The sequence below is a fragment of the Saimiri boliviensis genome, chromosome 8, assembly GCF_048565385.1.
Source record: "Saimiri boliviensis isolate mSaiBol1 chromosome 8, mSaiBol1.pri, whole genome shotgun sequence".
Taxonomy (NCBI): Eukaryota; Metazoa; Chordata; class Mammalia; order Primates; family Cebidae; genus Saimiri; species Saimiri boliviensis.
Window position 1 is genome coordinate 50786003 of NC_133456.1, and position 22007 is coordinate 50808009.

General features: G+C 39.4%; 1 protein-coding gene across 6 annotated transcripts in view; it reads right to left on the reverse strand.

Annotated features, from left to right (window-relative positions):
* FHIT (fragile histidine triad diadenosine triphosphatase) overlaps nt 1–22007 on the reverse strand; it is a 1474674-nt gene that overhangs the window by 794835 nt on the left and 657832 nt on the right. For all 6 annotated transcript variants that reach the window (XM_010330934.3, XM_074404465.1, XM_074404469.1 and 3 more), the window contains one exon: nt 13335–13445. In XM_010330934.3, the coding sequence (XP_010329236.1) occupies nt 13335–13437 (103 nt within the window). In that variant the 5' untranslated portion in view covers nt 13438–13445. The remainder of the gene's footprint in view (nt 1–13334; nt 13446–22007) is intronic.

A 22007-nucleotide genomic window follows, 5' to 3' on the forward strand; every position in this document is an offset into this window, starting at 1 on the left:
ACCACAAGAACACTATGGGGGAAACCACCCCCATGATTCAACTACCTCCCATGGGGTCCCTCACATAACACATGGCAATTATGGGAGCCACAATTCAAGATGAGATTTAGGTGGAGACACAGCCAAACCATACTGCTATCTCTAGCAAGTCTATAAATATTGTGTGTCTATTCGATGTCCTAACCTCACTTTTGGTCCATCTTACTTTCCTTTTACTGCTTCTTGAATTTTGTTTGCTTTCTTAGAAAAAATCACTTAATCTTACTATACTTTATCATAGTCGCCTTAAATCATTTTTTAAACATTCTAGGAAATAAATGAACTAAAAATGTCTAATGGCAATTGCCTTGATTACTGTAGAAATCATAAACTGGAAGAAGGTTTATTCAAAGGGATCACTGGAAAGAAACAGATCTACAAAAGGGCATATTATGTAAGGCAACCAGTAGGCATGAGAAGCCAAGATGATAAGGCTGTAAAAACATGACTACACTGAAGAAATTCCTAACAGAGCTGCCCTAGACTTCCTGAGGAAAGCAAGACAGTGGCAAATACAATCCTGGGAAATCAAAGCTCACCAGCTGATGAGGTATCAAACCCTTCCGTAAATTTCTCTCAGCTAAGGAAAGAGCCGATTTCATCAGCCTGGCTGGAATCCACATGGAAATCTATGAAAACTGTGCTGGGGATGGGAGGGGTTGAGTAGTATTCATGCTCAAACCACCTGTTACTTCTCTCTCTTTCAGAGTAGGCCACTTTGGAATGATGAATATTAGTTATGTCGCCAAGCATGTGTGCATGTGTGTTAGATACATAGAAATCCAGGTTGACACTGTCTTAACCACTGCAGCATACTTCCTGGTGTGAGAACTTGCCACATTACTCTACTTGTTAAAGAGGACCCTTTACAACCAACACGGTCAACCAGGGTCACTCATCTAAAAAACCAACATGGTCAACAAGGGTCACTCATCTAGCAAATATTCATTTAACAAATATTTACTGACCACCTCCTATGAGCCTGGCATTGCTCAGGCAGAGAGCATGCATTCATGAATAAACCAGAGAATAATCCCTGCCCTCACAGAGCTCAAATTCTAGTCAACCTGAGACACACACACACACACAAATAAATTGTATAGTAATTTAGTGTATAAATGCTACAAAGAAACGTCAATTGGTGAGGGGTGAAATTTGCAGTAAGATAATGGGAAAGCCAATTCTGTGATGTTTGTGCACAATTTGAATAGAGGTATGAAGTTGAGTGAACAGGGCATATGTAGCATTCCATGAAGAATGAACAGCTGCTGTTTCAAGGGCTATGGAGGCAGCAGTGTGCTTAGAATGTTCAATGAACAACAAGGAATCTAGTGTGGTTGGAGCAGAGCGAATGTGGGAGCTTTGACAGTTCCGTGTAGCTGCTGTAACAAAATTACCTTAAATTGGTGGCTTAAAACAACAGCAACTGATGCTCTCATGGTTTTGGAGACCAGCAACGTGACATTCAGGTGTCAGCAGGGCCACACTCCCTCTCTGTTGCTCGAGCTTCTGATGGCTGTCAGCATTCCTTGACTGGTGACCACATCACTCTAACGTCTGCCTTCATGATCATGTTGTGTCCTTTTCTCCATGTCATCTTCCTGTCTCACTCTTTCACAGACACTGCCACTGGATATAGGATTTGCCTGGCTAATCCAGGATGATCTCCCCACCTCAAGGTGAGATACTTAACTCACACATCCACAAAGACTCCTTTCCCATTAAGGTAGCATTCACAGGTTCCAAGAATTGAGATATGGACATCTCATTTGAGAGATGCCCATTCAAGCCAATACAGGAAAAGTAGTAAGAAACGAAATCAGAAGGGCCATCATCGATGGAAGTGGGTGGATGGAAGAGTGCAAGTAGGGACCTTGTTAATCACCGTGATAACTTTGGCTTTAGTTAGAGCAAGGTAGGAAGCCATTGTGGGGATAATTGGAGAAGTGACACAGATTCACTATGTTTAACAGGCTGCTGCCATGCAAAAAACGTCGGCACTGAAACCATGCAAACACACATTCAACATGTCATTCTGGCTGCTGCCATGCAGAAAACTTCCAATCGCATTTAATCCTTACAGTGATACTTTGTCAGCTTAAGAGCACGCCAAATTTAGATCAGAAATGAAAAACAACATGAGAAGAACCTATAGTAGACCTTCAGAAAATATTTGTTTACTAATTAAATGAATATTCCTTTACCTAACTATCCTGTTTTGAACCAAAATGAAAATTATCTCATAAATATTTATCAACCATCTAATATATGCAAGATTCTGACTCTAAGAATTAAAGCAATCACAATTTACCTAATGTGATGTTGACTGACAACCCTTTTTTAAAATTTAAGATTTACATCATATCCTTCTGTAAACAATAATTGAAGAATCTTGGCCGGGTGCGGTGGCTCATCTTGTAATCCCAGCACTTTGGGAGGCCGAGGCGGGTGGATCACGAGGTCAGGAGATCGAGACCATCCTGGTCAACATGGTGAAACCGCGGCTCTACTAAAAATACAAAAAATTAGCTGGGCATGTTGGTGCGTGCCTGTAATCTCAGCTACTCAGGAGGCTGAGACAGGAGAATTGCCTGAACCCAGAAGGCAGAGGTTGCAGTGAGCCAAGATCACACCATTACACTCCAGCCTAGGTAATAAGAGTGAAACTCCGTCTCAAAAAAAATAAAAATAAAAATAAAAATAAATAATTGAAGAATCTCAACTTAGTGGGACAAAGATGGGCTACCATTACATTCTTTGCCATCACTTTTCCAGCCACCCTATGTTGAATCCCTTTGTGGCCCTTTAACAGTATCTTGGGCAGAACGTGTAACTTAGTAGTCACTTTCCATAACTGCGAATCTCTCCATTTTAAAATTCTAGTCTTGGTTCTATTAAAATTTTATATCCTACCAAGCATAGACTTTAGATGCTACTGTTATGACTTACAGCTCTCTACAAATGTTTCCCCCATATGAGGGTAAGCTATGCTAGCGTTAAAGGCAGAGTGGTTTTAGGTAGCAAGTTGCCTGTCAATAGGTGACAGGTGACCAGGGCAGTGGCACATGCCTATAATTCCAGCACTTGGGAAGGCCGAGGTTGATTGTTTGAGCTCAAGAGTGTGAGATCAGCCTGGGCAACATGGTGAAACCTCATCTCTACAAAAAAATGCAAAAATTAGCTGGATGTGGTAGCCCAAACCTGTAGCCCCAGCTGCTCAGGAGGCTGAGGTGAGAAGATCACTTGAGTCCCGGAGTTTAAGGCCGAAGTGAGCTAAGGTTGTGCCACTGCATAACAGCCTGGGTGACAGAGTGAGACCCTGTCTCAAAAACACAAACACAAAACACACACACAAAGACAAAAAAAACAAGTGACAGGTAAGTGTCCCTGGTCTAGCTCCGAGTTCCATCTGCTGAGAGCCTCTGCAAATATGGTAGTCTCTGCATTGTTGAATTAAGGGACATGTCTTCTCTAGAAAGGTAGTGAAGTCTTGACCCCATTTGTTTCTGAGGATCCATTTACAAATGGACAGTCACATCTCCCTTTTAGGTCTCCTGGTGTTCCGTGATGCAATCCCCTCTCTGGATAGCCCAGGACCTCAGTTGGCCCTGCACCTACCTGAGCAACCTAGTGGTACTTGCCTGCTACTGTGATATTCACGGTCATATGCGGGAACCAGGGGACCTGCTGAGGTCAGTGCATCTGTGCTTCTTCAAAGGGCTACCCAAAAGGTGGGATAGTGGAGAAAAGTTGTTTTCATCTTTTTCCCAGGAACACTACTCCTCTTCAGTGACTTCTTGCTCTGCTACCACAGGCCTCTCCAACAAGCCTCCCCTGCCCCACCCTACATTCAGAAATACGCAAGCAAGAAGCAAGCACGCTTGTGCACTCATGTGCAATCCCAAACTCCACGGAGCACATGGGAAGCACTCCAAAAGCAACTGTACCTCCCTGCACTCCCATCTCATGACAGTGTCTTTGTCAGCCTGCTATTCTACAGCTTTGTAGCAACAAGATGGGGAACAAGATGCCAGTGTCATTTTGTGGAAAACAGCCCTGAGGGGCATGACTTTTGAAGCAGTAGGAGTAATTACTCGAGAAGAGAGAAGAAGAAAGCATCTCAGCACTCCTCATTTCGACTGTCGATCTTGGCCTGTACGAATCCTCTCCCTTTGCAGTTTGGGGATGTGGAGGTTCAATGAGGTAGGAATGGTTCTGCTGCTGCCTCTCAGTAATGTGGATGTGGGGAACGTCTGTCCCCAAATGTCAGCCTTCCTGCTTAAGCTTTCACTGTTCATTCCAGGGCAATAAGAAAAGTTTCATTCAACATCTGCTGCACTCCTAAACTTCAATTACATTACTGCAGATATGGCTCCATGAGAGATGGCTTCTAGGGTTATTTGGTCCCTAAACAGAACAGATAATACTAAGTAGTATTCTGGGCTTCTGCACGTGAAACACTCTAGAGTTTAATGTAATTCCTGCTGATTTATTTTTATCCTGACACATCTTATTGAGCAACTATTAAAGCAGTCATCTTTGGTGAATGGAAGGGTATCATGGCTTACTTTTAAAATGTTAGCACACAAATCTCTTGAACTGGAAATTAATCTTAAAGATAAAAAGAACTCTTGATAACATTAGGCATTTCGAAACCTATCAGAAAAGAGAAAACTTGGAGATCCAGATAAATGTAGCTCCTCCTGGACTCATCTTATCTCAGAGCAAATTATGCTGCTAGCCAAGTTAAACTGCCCAGCCCCAAATAGATGGCACTGGAGAGTAAAGCTTAAACCTTCTAGACTTTCACAACAAGTCACTTAAGTTGTTCATATTCTTAAATGATAATGAAGCTTACCATAAAATAATAAAGCTACAAACAGCAAAACGCCCATAAAAATATAAAAGGCAGAGTGAATATTTAGGAAGATATACCACTAGAAAGTGGGGCTAATGGGACAGGTTTCAACTCAAGGGAGTAACTTCTCAGGACGCCCACCCCACACTACGTAGATGCATGTAACGCATGTGAAGGCAACTGGAGAGAGTGAAATGAACAATGGAACGTGAATCCAGAGTCCTGGGTAAAGCCCAGACTCCCATGAACTAGAGCCATTACTGGTCTGTGCCTCAGCTTTCCCATCCAAACTGCTCATAGGCCAATGAGGATAGAATAATTGTTGTTTCAGCAAGTTTCTTGCTCTGCTGCCCAGGCTAGAACACAGCGTTACAACCACAGCTTAAAATAACCTCGAACTCCTGGGCTAACGAGATCCTTCTACCTCAGACTCCCACATAATTAGGACTACACATGCATGCCATCACACCTAGCCAATAAATGTTTCTTCTTATAGAAAAGGGTCTAGCTGTGCTGCCCAGGCTGGTCTCAGACTCCTGGCCTCAAGTGATCCTCCCGCCTCAGCCTCCCAAAACTCGGGGATTACAGGGGCACACCACTGTGCCTGGCTCAAACAAAGTATTGGTTCCAACAATGCACTGCTAGTCATAAAATATTATTTTAGTTAATTAAAAATATTGTTGTCATGTAAGAGGTCAGTTATATTTGTATAAATATACTCTCCACTGCCACAGCTACCCCCAACATATAATACGAAAGGGAAAGAAAGAAAGAACATTGCCTCAGTATCCTCCATACTACAGGTGAGCTTTCCCCTCAATCAGTGTTAGGAGGTTCTAAATTCAGTGTGAGAAAGATGACCATCCAACACAAATAAAGCCTTCTGCTGGTTTTAAATCATCAGCCAATCTACAACAATGCTTGACTTAATGGTCTTGAAGAACAAAGAACATGCTTAATCTTAGGGATGTAAGTTGCTTATTCCACCTGTTTTTCTCTCTTTAAAATCTGGGCTGTTACTGAGACGATGTGTACTGGCATGTCCATTCCTGTTATTAAAATACTGAAATACGGAAGTATTACTTATTACCCTTGCATGCTGCTCACCACCTCTTTGCTTCCTTCCCTAGGACTCTCCAGACCTCCCCACAATGCAGAAATTAATAGGCTGATGTCTGGCACAGCAGAGAGCTTTCAGGAACCACCTTTGACATTGGTCGGTACTATGTGTCATGCTAATTGTTACACAAAAACATAAATCCACTGCCTAAGACATATCCACCCATGTCCTGACCCCCAACTGTGGACAGACGCTAAACCAAAGCTCCTGAAAGATATTTAAATCCTGTGAGTAGAAATCTCACAAAGATAGTTTAGATTGCAAACTAGTACTGTAGAGGTTTTTAAGGATAAGTCCAATTTAGAATTTATGCCCAGAAGCTGTTTGCAAATTTATGGTTATTTTTTTCAGTTAATTAGTTTGACAAAGGAAATGGCAGCTAAGTAAATAAATTAGATCATTAATTTGCAATAAATATAAATTAATGATGCTAATTCTAAGAGTTGAACACATATACAAATTATGTATCTATAATAAAAATAAGGAATATACATAAGACTCTATTAGGAGAAGAAAGCTATCTTGACTCACTGTGTTGTAAAAATCCATGTATATGTACTCAGTGGATGTTAACCGTTTGGATACGTGCATGAAAATACAGAAGAATCAGTAACTACTGATGTTCAAACAAATCTATTTTCATTCCAAATGGAAATTAGGATATATTTTGCACTATTTGAGTTAATTACATGACACTTCTTATAAATAATGATGTATTATTATTCCATTCATTACTTCTAATTATACTCCTTAACAACTGCAAGGCCAGCCAACACCATGACCAGTCTTTTCCGTTGCTTAAAATCTGATGACTTGCATGGAAAGTAGGTCAAAAATATGCCCAGAATATAATGAACAGAGTTCAGTAATTGTTAACCATGACAGTTTAAAACTACCTGAAAAAGTTACAGTGGAAATAAATAGATATGGTGAACAGCTTTCCACATTACAGGATACCCATGACAGCAATTAATATGAGAAATATTCGAAGTGTTATCTTGATACATGTAATTCTGATTCTAACATTTGCTAGAATTGGAGAAAGTACATCCCTCATATCCCTCTCCCCGGACATAAACACACATTAACAGAATTATATTCTGTACAGATCGGCAGATTGTAAAGATATATTTTTCTGGTTGTAGAAGTGAGTCTATAGCCTTTGTGCAATTCTGAGAAATGTACCTGCTAAAAGTCCTGATCGAAATGCCAGTCGAATTTTTCTCCTCAAATGCATAACCAGGTCAGGCCATCCCATCCCATCCCGTTCACAGCAGGGTCTGGAGCTAGAAGGTAAACCCTAGTATGGAAGACAGGTCAAGATCAAGGAAAGACAGTTAAAACTATGTATTTAAGCAACAGGGACCTGGTGGACGACAAGGCTACTTCGTATGTGCATATCCTCACCAGAGAGCAGGCAGCAAGGAGCCAGGAGAGTCGAGAGGAAGAGAAGGCAGATAGCAGGAAGTAGCCTAGAGGAGGTCTAGAGACCAACATGTACATGCCTCAGGCACAGTGTTTCATGAGTATGTCACCTTCATTTTGAAGGGGCCAGGGCAAAGTGCACAAAGTTCACACATTTTTCTCCATCCAATTTCAAACTTTCCTTACACACATACAAAGTACCTGCTTAATTCCTTCAGTGTCGGGTACCAGCAATCCATCATTCTGTCTATGATAAAAAATAAAGATGTCACTCTCGGCTCCAGGAACAAAAAATAAATTTGGGAGAGGAAGTAACTAGCAAGGAGGGCTTCCCCTTCCCCTCTGGTGCCCATGACAGTTATTGCCTGCTGACCCTGTGTGCAGCCTGAGTCCTTCTCAACCTTGGCAGCTCGCTACCAATGGATCAGCTGGAATGTGAGATAAAATGTATTTGTTTCTACTTGTAATTCTTTAAATAGCGAGTCAAGATGGATGATGGTCACATAACACAATACCAAGTTTGTCTTACAATGGGAGTTGGCAGAATTCTCTGTGGCGGATTTTAGACACCGAAAAAAAGGTGTTGGTCAACTTAGAATGACGAAAGCATCCAATAACTTCCTTTGTTCCCATTGTCCAATGCCATCAGAAGCTGCTTCTAGTTGATGGCCATGTACTTTAATAACACAAGGGTAGGCGCACATCCATATGGAAACCTTTTCCACAGAAGGAGGAAAAAGAAAGCTCCAACTGAACAATGTCTTTGAACACAATAATCTGCTAAATGAAGTCAAGAAAAAAAAAAAGTGACCACAAGAAAACCAACTTGCCCCATTACAATTGACAACAAGATTAACTTTGAACATTTCTCCAAAAGCTTCTAAGCTGGCTAATATATAACAAGCACGCACAGAGCAAAGACGAGACATGTGCTGAGGGCAATTTTAAGAGCAAAAACCTATCTTTAGCAATAAAGATATTAAAATAGTGCTTGTGCTCATTTTACTCATACAGGAAGGTTTAAAAAGAAACTCTTTAGAGAAATGAAAGATCACTAATAACTGCAGTTTCCTGAACAATTAAATGAATTCACAAGATTACAACCTACTGAGGAAATGACAAATATTTCTGATTTTTATGGAAGGACTAAAAGGGCACTTTTATCTATAGCATCTATTCTGTAAGAATCACTGTTAAGTAATGAAGCTATTTTTATTATTTTTCTACTTATTTCAGGAGCGATCAACATGGTAACGGTCTGAAAATTGGGGAAACTTAACATTGCTCTTTGGAAAGTTAATATTCCGTATTAAAATACATTGGTCAGAGTTTTCTTTTTTACCTTTCGAAGTTGGATCTTAGAGCGCAGTGTGCATTGTAGCAAACTTTTATTTCTAATGTGTCAGCAGAAAGCGTCCTTTAAGTTACCTAGTCTAATTCTCTGACGAATACACTTTGTAAGGCTGTCCCTCCATGAATCATCCTCATGTTGTTTGGACGTTGTAACATTCTGTGTGTGATGGTCTTGTTTGGAAAAATCTGCTCTTTTTAATAACTGATTCAATAAACTGTTGATGAATGATTTGTAAAATGTAGTATGACCACTGGGCAAGGTTTCTGTCATTACACACCCTGTTCAATCCATCCACAAATGTTGCTGTGTCTCCCTCGTGTTGTAGCTCCTTATGCCATTCAGAATAGCAATGCAGAGATCAATACAGTCTCTGCTGAAAACAACAGAACATAACAAATGAGTAATTTTATTTACAATAAAAGCCCCAGTCCTCAAATGGATACCACTCATGTTTAAATTCATTTTCATGCTCAATTCAAGAAGAGAGAGAGACACAGCACAAAGCAAAGGGAGTGGGGTAAGGAGAAGTATTAACCATAATGGTTCAAATTTATGTAAGCCATGAACAATAGCTGGGCTGCACTGAGACACATGAATAATATGTTTGCTGCTGAATTCTGAATGTGTACTCTTCAAAATGATTCTATCACCAAGAAATTCTGAAAAGCAGTTTCCAGTAACAAGAAATTAATGGATTAAAGGCATTCTGACATATTTTTCTAAGTGCCGCACCACAGAAGCCAAAGCGTATTCAATAGGCTTTAAACAGTGTTGGTAAGGACCATAAGTGTTTACTTCAGGTGGGGACAAGGAGGGACTGAAGTAGCTGTTTCAAGAACGAAGCAAATCATCCTGCTTCAAAAGAGTATCTTTGGCCCCTGATTTGACAGTTCTTTTTCTTCCTCTGAAAGCTATGAAAAAGTCAGTGAGCAGAGTCATAAGAAATAAGTGTTGGGGTGGGGGCAGCAAAATGTTAGAAGAGACACAAGTTCAAAGATGACATTTACAAGCCTCTCATGAATGGCACACTCCCCAAAGGGCACCTGAATACCATTTTTAAGAAGAATTCATCAAACATACAAAGAAAACGTTCCATTTTACATGAAAATGCCAATACACTGCCCTTAAAACACAGATTGGTCCATTCACAAATTAACATGTTAAGAAATGGCAAAGAATCTTTTCCCATCTGCCATCAATTCATTCACCGCTTTTAGACTTAACTCTGTACACTCACACACTTGTAAACAGAATTGTAACAGAGAAAGGATGAAGGGAGAGCTGGGAAACTATAGCTTGGACATGATTCTAAAACATCTGGAAAAAAGTGGTGACGAGACTTGGCTTTGTGCATAGAAATCGGGAAGAGGTGGGATTTTGGCACACCCAAAGTGAGTTTCCCCATTCTGTTACCTGGAACAACGCATATGCTCCTGATGTTTCCAGTTTCACTTTAGATTCAGTCAACATAGTACATTGGGGTGCTAAGAAAAAAGAGATGTGCAAGAGCAGGTCCTGCCCATAGGAAGGAAAGCCAGTGCATAGAGAAACAGGGATGCACATACTTTGGATATGAGGCAGACTGGGCTGTATGGTCATGGTACCTGGAACAGAGTATGAACTCAATAATAAAGTACTGAATCAATCAACATGTGAGTAAGGAAGTGAGTGTCACTCACAAAGAGGACAGATTGTTTCTTTTCTGTTGTTGTTGTTTTCCCTGAGAGGGTGGGACAGTTACCAAAGCATTTCAGTTGAAATGAAAAGGATGGGGAGCATTTCCAGTTGAGGCGAGAGGCAGGAAGTGAAGTATGGTCAAGGAAGGGTACAACACATATTCAGGAAATAGCTGGAAAGAGGGGAGAATGACCCAGTACAATGAAGATCCTTAAAATCTATTCTAAGGAGTTTGGATTTTATCCTCGAAAATCAGATCTTCATTATTGGTTTATTAACAAGGGAAGAGAAGAATGGTATGGTTAGGGCTGTGGTTTAGAGTGAGTTATAGGCTGGGTTGGAAAAGTCCAGAGGCAGGGAGATGAACCACACCTAAGGGCTACACTAGGGCAGGCAGGATAGAACACTGGAGGATGACAAAAGCCCACGCCAGACATCTCACCGTCTAGGAAATGTCAGCGGACAGAACTAACCATGTCTTCCATCCTCAAATCTCAGGACAAAAGACTACAGTTTTCTGCAAGCAAATGAGTGCCTCATTAAGATGCATCTCCCAGCTGTAACATGGCAGAGTTTATAAAGGTAAAGTAAAATAAAAAGTTACAAAATCATCACATAGAATACATTATCTAGTGGCCCAGAGACTGTTTTAAACACTGCAGATGTGAATTAGCCTTACAGAATATACCGATTTTTAAAATGCTCTGGTTCTCACTATTCTCATAATCAGAAAGGGTTGGATTCTTCTTACTATCTTCCAAACAAACTGAAGTTTGTTAATTTTAATAAAATATTCTCCAAGCCCTTGGTCTTTGCTCAGATATATAGTAACTGATCAGGGTTCATTTCCCAGATGGCAACACCACTGCCATCCATAAAGAAACTAGTTGTCATTCACTACTTGTTCACTATTCACTACGGATATTTTCCTAGACACAGGTATTTCCGTGTAATTATTGAGTCCAAACTTATATATGCCCTGGTTTTACACATCACATTTTCCAAGTTTGTTAAAAGTCTGAAATATCAAGTTACTCTCAAGATATGAGTTAAAAAATTACAAAGCAAAGTTCATTCCATTATTAACCATCTTCAAAAGGGGCCGACGTGGCGAAACCCTGTCTCTACTAAATATACAAAAATTAGCCCAGTGTGGTAGTGCCCGCCTGTAGTCCCAGCTACTTGGATGGCTGTGGCATGAGAATCACTCGAACTTGGGAGGCAGAGGTTTTACTGAGCCAAGATCGTGCCACTGCAATCTAGCCTGGGCTACAGAGCGAGACCCTGCCTCAAAAGAAAAAGAAAAAAAGTGGTCCATTTCTATGACCTCTCATTTTCATAGTCCAGGGAATTAAGATCTGTTTGTCTAAAATCACATTTTCATCCCAGATCCCTTTAATTCTTTTCTCAAAGTCAATTAAGGCTGGCACCCAGAAAGAGATGGCATTTAAACCATATTCTTTTGACAACTGAATTTACAGATATTTTGCTTTAAAAAAAAAAAAATTCCCAAAGGAAAAAGCCCACCACAAACTTACAGCAAAATAAAATGTTTCTGTTATTCCAAGAAATTCCAGTCTTTTAAAAGAATTCAATACAAAATTAGCATTAAACTTAAATTGTTCTGTCTTCTAGGGACTTTCTAAATCATTCCAGCACTTTTTTTCAATAAACAGAAGAAAACAGTTTCCTTTTAGACTCATTTCATACATTTAAAAGAAGATTTTTAAATATTAAGAAAAACTTACAATTTATTTGTATAGAATTTTCATTCCAGAAATTTGGGAGTCTATAACACAATCACAATTATCTTTTGGTGCATGTTTTTCTTATTCGTATTTTTTTTCAGCATACAATAGTTATATGGCTAGGAAGGAAGATTATTTATAAAGTTCTCAAGCACTCTCAACATTTTCACTACAAAAAAATGTAGCTTACTCTGAAAAACCTCTTGGCATATTTGTACATTCAGAACTACTAAGAAATTCATTTTAAAGCAAAATCATGTCTCAGTGTGGAAAATACTTATTATCTGAAAATATCAAATTTTATTCCGTTGCCTTCTGCATAGTAAACTAACTTAAGGGGGAAAGAAAAAAAAATCCTGAAGAGTCAGTACAAAATTCATATGCAAACAATCAGGGGTGATACTTTCAACAACATAAAAATAACTTCCCAAGCATTTCACCAATACTTGTTATTCCCACTGCAAACGAATAAAGCTCCTGCTGAAGTCTATAGGAGGAAAGACTACAATTCAAGAGTTACAGGGAAATAAAACAGCTCTACCACCAATTACACCGGACAAAGATCTACAAGCTGGTATTTTTCCCAAAAGAAAATGCTATTTCAGGTTCCAATATTTTATTTAAAAAGTAAGTTTATATGTATAAATTTAATTAAAATGCACAACTTGAATGATCTCCAAGAGGTAAAGCAACAAAGTCGGTCTCAAATCCTCACCTATCTTACTTCCACATCACAAACGCACCACCCAATCTATTAAAATTCACAACAGACAAGCTGAAAACCAAGTGCCCGTGATATTCATTGGGCCCATTTTAGAAGCACCTATTTATTTACTCAGCTATGGTAGTGAAAAGGTCAAGCAAAAATTCACCGCCAAAGCCACGGTTGCTAAGCAACTCTCTTCAGAAGTTCTGCAACATTGATCAAGCATATTACTGGTGCCACCAACTGGATTCAGGATAAATGTGAGTAACATCTTACCTGGTGTCTCCAAAGTGGGAGGGAGATGGATTCTTTACTTACCTTTTAGGCCAATCTTGTATTTATATTCATTTGGCTGGTTAGGCTCAGAGGATTTTTACTTTTTCTCTCCAAAAAGCAAAAAAGGATACGTCCTGGTACCACAGGTTTCCTATTCACAAGAGCGAAGGACAGTTCCGTCTTGAGAAACACCACAGAAGGCTTGATGAGATGTTGGCCGAATCTGAATGACATTTCGTCAACTGTTGAAGTCCAGAAGAAAAAAACAATGGACAGTTATAAAATTAAAATGAGAAACTCAGTTCATATACCACCTTAGAGAAGCACATTTCATTACTACATATTCGTAGTTGCAGAGAGGATGCCACTCAAATTGTTCCTCATTGAACGCTCGCCATGATGCATTCTAGGCAAGTCTTCCTAGAATACTCCTACTCTACCTACCAGTAGAGTGGACTATTCTCTCTAATCTAATCCTTGATTCGAGTTAGTAATTTTCAAGCAGAAGTTTGCACATGGACAATAAAACAGCCTTTCCCCTTTACTCCCTCAGCACTTCACAGTGCTACCTTAACTCAAATCCACAAGGTCCTATTTGTCAGATACTTATTTTTACCCATCTATTTTGTCATCTCTGCTAAGCTAAAAATTTTCATTATTAATTATAAATCTTATAATTCTTAAATGCTTCTCTCAAATGGTTTTATTTTTATTCATATAACAGCAATTTAGAACAAGTACAAACACTGTCTGACCTCGCCTACAATTACAAAAATAAGAACACTCCGAGAGAACTATTCCAGTAAAAACTCCAAAATTCAGGAGAAAAAATTCTTAAAAAAAGAAGGAAGAACCAAAATGGAGTTCAAAACTGGAACAATTCCTGACTGTGACAGAACCACAAAGCCGCAAGGTACCTGAAATGTTCTGCGTCCTCCTTTTGAGGGAAAGCCATGGGTTGGGGGGAGGGGGTGGGCAGACGATGGAGGCTGAAAGGAATTTGGCACATGGCAAGCTAAGACAAGCCAAATCCATCTAGCACCGAGGAATGACTTTTCAATCAGATAAATGCCAACACGTGACAAAGTTACTTTGTGAATGACTAGGAAGCACCAGCCCTAGTACTAAACTGATGAACATGGATCAATCTATGGAAAAACAGAGAAAGGAATATAAAAAGGATGAAATTAGAAAATAGTGGGCTCTTTGTGATACTATACAATATATATTTGTCTTTCAACCCCATTTCCTGGCATGCAACTTCTAAAATCTGTAGAAACCCCAAAGTGATGACTTTTCGTATGCTAATGATTGACTGGTGGCTGGCAGCCTCTAAGGGTCTAGGTTGCTTCAGAATGGGGCTGGTCACAAGGAGGACCAAGGCAGGATAACAAGGCTGGAACTTTCAGCCCCACTCCTCAATCTCCCAGGAGGACAGAGGGGCTGAAGGTCAAATTGATCACCAATGGTCAGTGGTTTAATAAGTCACGCTTACATAATGAAGCTTCTGTAAAAACCCAAAAGAACAAGTTTAGGGAACTTCTGGATAGCCAAACGCACGGAGGTTCCTGGAAGATGACTCACCCTAGGAGAGCATGGAAGCTCCACGCCCCTTTCCCCACACCTCACCTTATGCATCTTTTCATCAGTATCCTTTGTAATGTTTGCTGTAATAAACTGGTAAACTTAAGTATTTCCCTGAATTCTTTGAGCTGCTCTTGCACATTGATTGAACTCAAAGGAAGGACCATGGGGTCCCTGATTTATAGTCAGTTGTAAGTTCCGGAGACCCCGACTTGCGACTGGTGTCTGAAAATCAGGGGCCAGTCTCCTGGCACTGAGCCCTCAACCTGTGGGATCTGAGGCTATCTCCAGGTAAATAACATCCAAATTCTACTGAACTGAATCAAAGGACATCCAGCTGGAGTCCAACGCTTGGTGTGTTGGCAGAAAAAAAACCCACGTATTTGGTCATAGTAGTATTCACTGTTGATTTTTGTGTGAACGCAGAAGAAAAACCTGTTGAGTATATTTTTTTCCTTAGACTATTTTATAAAGCACATGAATAATGCATGATTGTTTAATGAGTCTAATATTCTTAATGACACACAAAACATAGAGCTGTGCAAATGTCGTTTACTATGGAAGCACCCCACAGCCAGAGCTTTACACAGTTCAGGTACTAAAGAAATAAGACGGGAAGGTTTGCCCCAGTGATACAGATACTGGTTCTTAGAACATTTACAATGAGTGCTCATTAAAACTGAAGGGTCAGTAAAGATGTTGAAAATCATCTAGCCCAACAGTTCTCAAGGTGAGGTCCCTTGACAATAGCATCAGCATCAGTTGGGAACTTATTAGAAATGCAAGTTTTGAGGCCCCACCCCAGACCAACTGAACCAGAAACTTTGGTCCCAGCAATCAAGACTTCCACAGCTGTCCAAGTGATTCAGAACCACTGATCAAAGTCAACTATCCTCTTAATCCTTGGGCCCTTTCCTACAGAATTCCTGCCAAATGGCTAGCTAGCATATATGCTTGGATACATCCAGTGATGGGAAGTTCACTACCCATTCCTCCTAAGAAAGTCAACTCTACAAATAACATAGTTGCTCTTCCCACCAAGTCTATCTGGTTTTCATGGCTTTATTATTTGGGATCATATAAAATGAGTATCATGCAAGTGACAGTGCCTCAGATATTTGGGGTTAGCTATTCTTCATTTTTCCTTTTCTAGAATAAACACAGCAAACCACAGCAACCATTCTACAAATAGTATTGATTCAAGTGACCTGTGGTTATTTCCCTCCCCCGAATCTACTTCCTGTAGTCTTAGCCACACCACTTTGATTTTGCTTTTTATAACACCCCACCATATTATGTATGTGGGACTATTCCTACTACTGGGTTCGGGGAATGGGAAAGTAACTCCAGCACCCACAGTCCTTTGACATACGATTGGTTTGGAAGTGGACGCAGGACCCCAAATGATCCAATCAAAGGACATTCTTCCAAGGAACACTGCTGATAGTAACAAGGCCACTTTCTTTCAGCTGAGTTGTCAAGCTGGTAGACTATGAACCTGAAACAGCTGTGAGTTTTCCTAAAAAGAGTTGGCTTGCTATGAAAGCCAACACCGAGGCAAAGACACCGAAGACATAGAGATCCATACCTGATAACACTGTCTGAGCACCTGGATCTAGCATTCCAGGAAGAAGTCATGTCCCTGAAATTTGTTTTCCTTTCAGGATTATGGGACAGAGTTGACTTAGCACAGGCTCTAGTTGATGAGCTGCTGTTATCACGAGCCCATGAAAGCCTCTTCTTTTTGTTTTGACTTTTCTTATTTTCCTTCTTTTCCTCTATGTCTAGTTCCATTCCTTCCTTTCCCACCACAGGAATTCACTTTTTCACAATTAATGTATTATTTAGAATCCTCTTTACATATTTGTATACATACATTTTACTTGTCAAAAATATATAGGGCCCTTATACATGGTTTTAAAATTTGTATATAAATTGCAGGTTTTAAATCTGATTCTTCTGTATTCTCTCAACATTGTTTTAGAAACTCACCCATGTTCCTATAAACAACTCCTTCTCACTGCATTCACTGTAGTATTCCCTGTCCATTCCTCTAGTACTACACAGCTAGCTTGATTACAACCTTTTACAAGCTACATTGTGACTACCATTCTCATACATGTTTCCCTGGATTCCTATCCTAGCATCCCCATGGTAGGATTCAGGTCGTATATACTTACTTAGATTTTCTAAAATACATGCACTGGCTTGCATGCCTGCCCAGCAGCAATACATGAGGATTTCTAATTTCCTACATCCTTACCACCACTTGCTAGGGTACTTCCTGCTTTCCAAGCTTTTAATTATTAAATGGTAAAACGCTGTCTCTTCCTTTTACTTCACTTGTCTCTAACAGCGATATGTGTGTATATGCATGTTTCTCCTTCTATGAATTGCCAATTCCCCCTATACTTTGTCTTCTTTTATATTGCTCTCCTCCCTTACATTTTATAATTTTCTAGAGTCCCTTGTATGTTCTAAATATTGATCATGGTCTATTAAATACTACAATTATATTTTCACCATCTGTTAATTTCTCTATTGTTCCCTCCATTGAACAGAAATCATTCATTTTGATGTATTCCAAATCCATCAATTTTCTTTTTATAGTTTGCGCTCTGCAAATCTCACAGAACAAATCCCTCTTTACAAGGTTGCAAATATATATATTCCTATATTTTCTTCTATCAACTTTATATTCTCATTCTTAACATTTAACTGTTTACTCCACTTGGAGCTTTGTTTATAGTATGAAGTACAGAAACAGATTCATTTTTCTCTTTTTGTCAGCCAATTGTCCTAGTTCCAATTCCTGGGAATGATTACACTAAGTTCCCACATATACACAGGAATAAGTCTAGACTCCTGTCTATTTTGCTTCAGAGCCAGATGCTATAGAACAGAGGTCACACTTTTGTGTGTGTGTAAAGGACCAGACACAGCAGGCCACACAGTGTCTGTTACAATCACTCAACTTTGCCATGGCAGCATGAAAGCAGCATGAGTAGGTGTGGCTGTGTATCAGTAAAATGTTATTTGAAAAAACAGATGGCAGCCCAGATTTGGTTTATTGGTCGAATTTGCCAACTTCTGCTGTATACTGTTAATGTCTTAAGAAAACGGAGATCCTCTTTCTGTATTTATTATCTCATACAAATTTTAGCCTCAACTCCACCCCTTTCAAAAAAAAATTCTTTCTTAGATGTTGATCAGACTGAATTTAAGAGGGAATGTGACATCTCACAATATTCAATGAAGCCATTTATGAATGCTGCATTTATGTTCTTTAGTACCATAATAAAACTCTTGTAATAGAGTTTTAAATTTCCCTTATATGTTTTATGCATTCTATCTTAGATTTATTCCTAGATAGCTTTTAGTTTATGTCACTATTATAAATGGCATCTTATTATTGTCCTAGTTTATAATTAGTAACTCCCAATATAGCAGAAAGCGATTGATTTTTATATGTTCTTATAGCTGGCAATCTAGCTGAACTCTTGCATTGCTTCCAATGGTTTCAGCTGATTCTCTTTGTTATTATATCTATGATTTCACTTAGAAATAATGACGATCATCTCTTTCATTGCAATTTTCCTATTTTTTGTTTCTTTGTCTTTCTGTGGTCAGGTATCTGGTAACGTGTTGAGAAGCACAAGTAATATAGGCATCCTTGTCTTATTCCTTGAACTTAAGAGGGCTGAGGTTAAACTTTACATTTTTTTTTTCTATTACAAATGATGTCTGCTCTAGATTTTTATTATTTTTTCAATTGTACTTTAGTTTCTGGGGTCCATGTGCAGATCATACAGGATTGTTGCACGAGTATATACATGGCAAACTGGTTTGCTGCCTTCATCCCTCCATCACCTGTATCTGGTATTTCTCCCCTCGTTAACCCTCCCCACCCTCCCCATCCCCTGCTGTCCCTCTTCTAGCCTCCCCCAACTGACCGCTCTATGTCATGCTCCCCTCTGTGTCTACATGTTCTAATTGTTCAACACCTGCCTATGAGTGATAATATGCGGTGTTTGGTTTTCTGTTCTTGTGTCAGTCTGCTGAGAATGATGGTTTTCCAGATTCATCCATGTCCCTATGAAGGACACAAACTCATCATTTTTTATGGCTGGATAGCATTTCATGGTGTATATGTGCCACATTTTCTTTATCCAGTCTGTCTTTGATGGATATTTGGTTTGGTTCCAGGTCTTAGCTACTATAAACAGTGCCACAATGAACATATGTGTGCATGGGTCTTTATAACAGAACAATTTATAATTCTTTGGGTATATACCCAGTAAAGGGTCAAATGCTATTTCTATTTCTAGGTCCTTGAGGAATCGCCACACTGTCTTCCACAATGGTTATGCTAATTTGCACTCCAACCAATAGTGTAAAAGCATTCCTATTTCTTCACATCCTCTCCAGCATCTGTGGTCTCCAGATTTTTTAATGATCGCCATTCTAGCTGGTGTGAGATGGTATCTCAGTGTGGTTTTGGTTTGTATTTCCTAATGACCAGTGATGATGAGCATTTTTTTCGTATCTTTGTTGGCCTCATAGATGTCTTCTTTTGTAAAGTGTTCAAACCCTTCACCCACTTTTGAATGGGTTTGTTTTTTTCTTGTAAATCTGTTTTAGTTCTTTGTAGATTCTGGATATTAGCCCTTTGTCAGATAGGTAGATTGCAAAAATTGTTTCCCATTCTGCTGGTTGCAGGTTTGCGCTAATGATTGTTTCCTTCGCTGTAAAGAAGCTCTGGAGTTTAATTAGATCCCATTTGTCTATTTTGGCTTTTGTTGCCAATGCTTTTGGTGTTTTAGCTATGAAATCCTTGCCTATGCCTTTGTCCTGAATGGTTTTGCCTAGGTTTTCTTCGGGGGTTTTTATGGTGTTAGGTCTTATATCTTTAATCCATCTAGAGTTAATTTTAGTGTAATGTGTCAGGAAGGGGTCCAGTTTCTGCCTTCTGCACATTGCTGGCCAGTTTTTCCAACACCATTTATTAAACAGGGAATCCTTTCCCCATTGCTTGTTTTTCTCAGGTTTATTAAAGATCAGATGATTGTAGATGTGTGGAGTTGCTTCTGAGGCCTCTGTTCTGTTCCACTGGTCTACGTCTGTTTTGGTACCAGTACCATGCTCTTTTGATTACTGTGGCCTTGTAGTCTAGTTTGAAGTCAGGCAGCATGATGCCTCCATCCAGCTTTGTTCTTTATGCTTAGGATTGTTTTGTCTATGTGGGCTCTCTTTTGGTTCCATATGAAGTTTCAAGTGGTTTTTCTCCAGTTCTGTGAAGAAGGTCATTGGTAGTTTGATGGGGGTAGTGTTGAATCTATAAATTACTTTGGGCAGTATGGCCATTTTCACGATGTTGATTCTTCCCAACCATGAGCATGGAATGTATTTCCATCTGTTTGTGTCCTCTCTTATTTCCTTGAGCAGTGGTGTGTAGTTCTCCTTGAAGAGGTCCTTCACATCCTCCGTTAGTTGTATTCCTAGGTATTTTACTCTCTTTGTATCAATTGTGAATGGGAGTTCACTTTTGATTTGGCTGTTTGTCTGTTATTGGTGTATAGAAATGCTTGTGATTTCTGTATAGTGATTTTGTATCTTGAGGCTTTGCTGAAGTTCCTTATCAGTTTCAGGAGATTTTGGGCTGAGATGATGGGGTCTTCTAAATATACAATCACGTTGTCTGCCAACAGAGACAATTTGGCTTCCTCTTTTCCTAACTGAATAACCTTTATTTCTTTTTCTTGCCTGACTGCTCTGGCTAGAACTTCCAGTACTATATAGAATAGAGAGGACATCATTGTCTTGTGCCAGATTTCAAGGGGAAGGCTTCCAGGTTTTGCCCATTCAATATGACATTAGCTGTGGGTTTGTTGTAAATAACTTTTGCTATTTTGTGATATGTTCCACTGATATCTAGTTTGAGGGTTTTTAGCATAAAAGGCTGTTGAATTTTGTCAAAGGCCTTCTCTGCATCTATTGAGATAATCATGTGGTTTTTGTCTTTGGTTCTATTTATGTGATGGATTACCTTTACAGACTTGTGTATGTTGATCCAGCCTTGCATCCCCGGGATGATGCCTACTTGATTTTGATGAATAAGCTTTTTGATTTGCTGTTACATTCTGTTTGCCAGTATTTTATTGAATATTTTTGTGTCAATGTTCATCATGAATATTGGCCTGAATTTTTCTTTTGTTGTTGTGTCTGTGCCCGGTTTTGGTATTAGGATGATGTTGGTCTCATAAAGTGAGTTGGAAAAGATTCCCTCTTTTTGTATTGTTTCGAATAGTTTCAGAAGGAATGTTACCAGCTCCTCTTTGTATGTCTAGTAGAATTTGACTGTAAACCTGTCTGGACCTGGGCTTTTTTAAGTTGGTAGGCTATTAATTGCTGCCTCAATTTCAGCCCTTGTTATTGGTCTAGTCAGGGTTTCAACTTCTTCCTGGTCTTGGAAGAGTACAAGTGTCCAGGAATTTGTCCATTTCTTCCAAATTTACTGGTTTGTCTGCATAGAGTTGTTTGTAATAATCTCTGATGGTAGTCTGTATTTCTGTGGAATGATTGATGATGTCCCCTTTACCGTTTTTTATTGCATCTCTTTGATTCTTCTCTCTTTTCTTTTTTAGAAAAGAGTGGTTTATCTATTTTGTTCATCTGGCTAGTGGTCTATTTTGTTCACCTCTTCAAAAAACCAGCTCCTGGATTTGTTCATTTTTTTGAAGGGTTTTTGTGTGTGCGTGTGCGTGCGTGTGCGTGTGTGTGTGCGTGTCTATCTCCTTCAGTTTTGCTCTGATCTTATTTTTGGTCTTCTGCTAGCCTTTGAGTTTTTTAAATCTTGCTCTTCTCTCAATTTTCATGATAGGGTGTTGACTTTAGACCTTTCCTTGCTCCTCATGTGGGCATTTATTGCTTTAAATGTGTCTCAGAGATTCTGGTATGTTGTGTCTTCGTTCTCGTTGGTTTCAAAGAACATCTTTATTTCTGCCTTCATTTCATTGTTTATCTAGTCAACATTCAGAAGCCAGTTGTTCATTTTCCATGCAGTTGTGTAGTTTTTAGTTGTTTCTTAATCCTGAGTTCTAATTTGATTGCACTGTGGTCCGAGAGATTTGTTTGTTATAATTTCCGTTCATTTGCGTTTGCTGAGGAGTGATTTACTTCCAATTATGTGGTCTATTTTAGAGTAAGTGTGATGTGGTGCT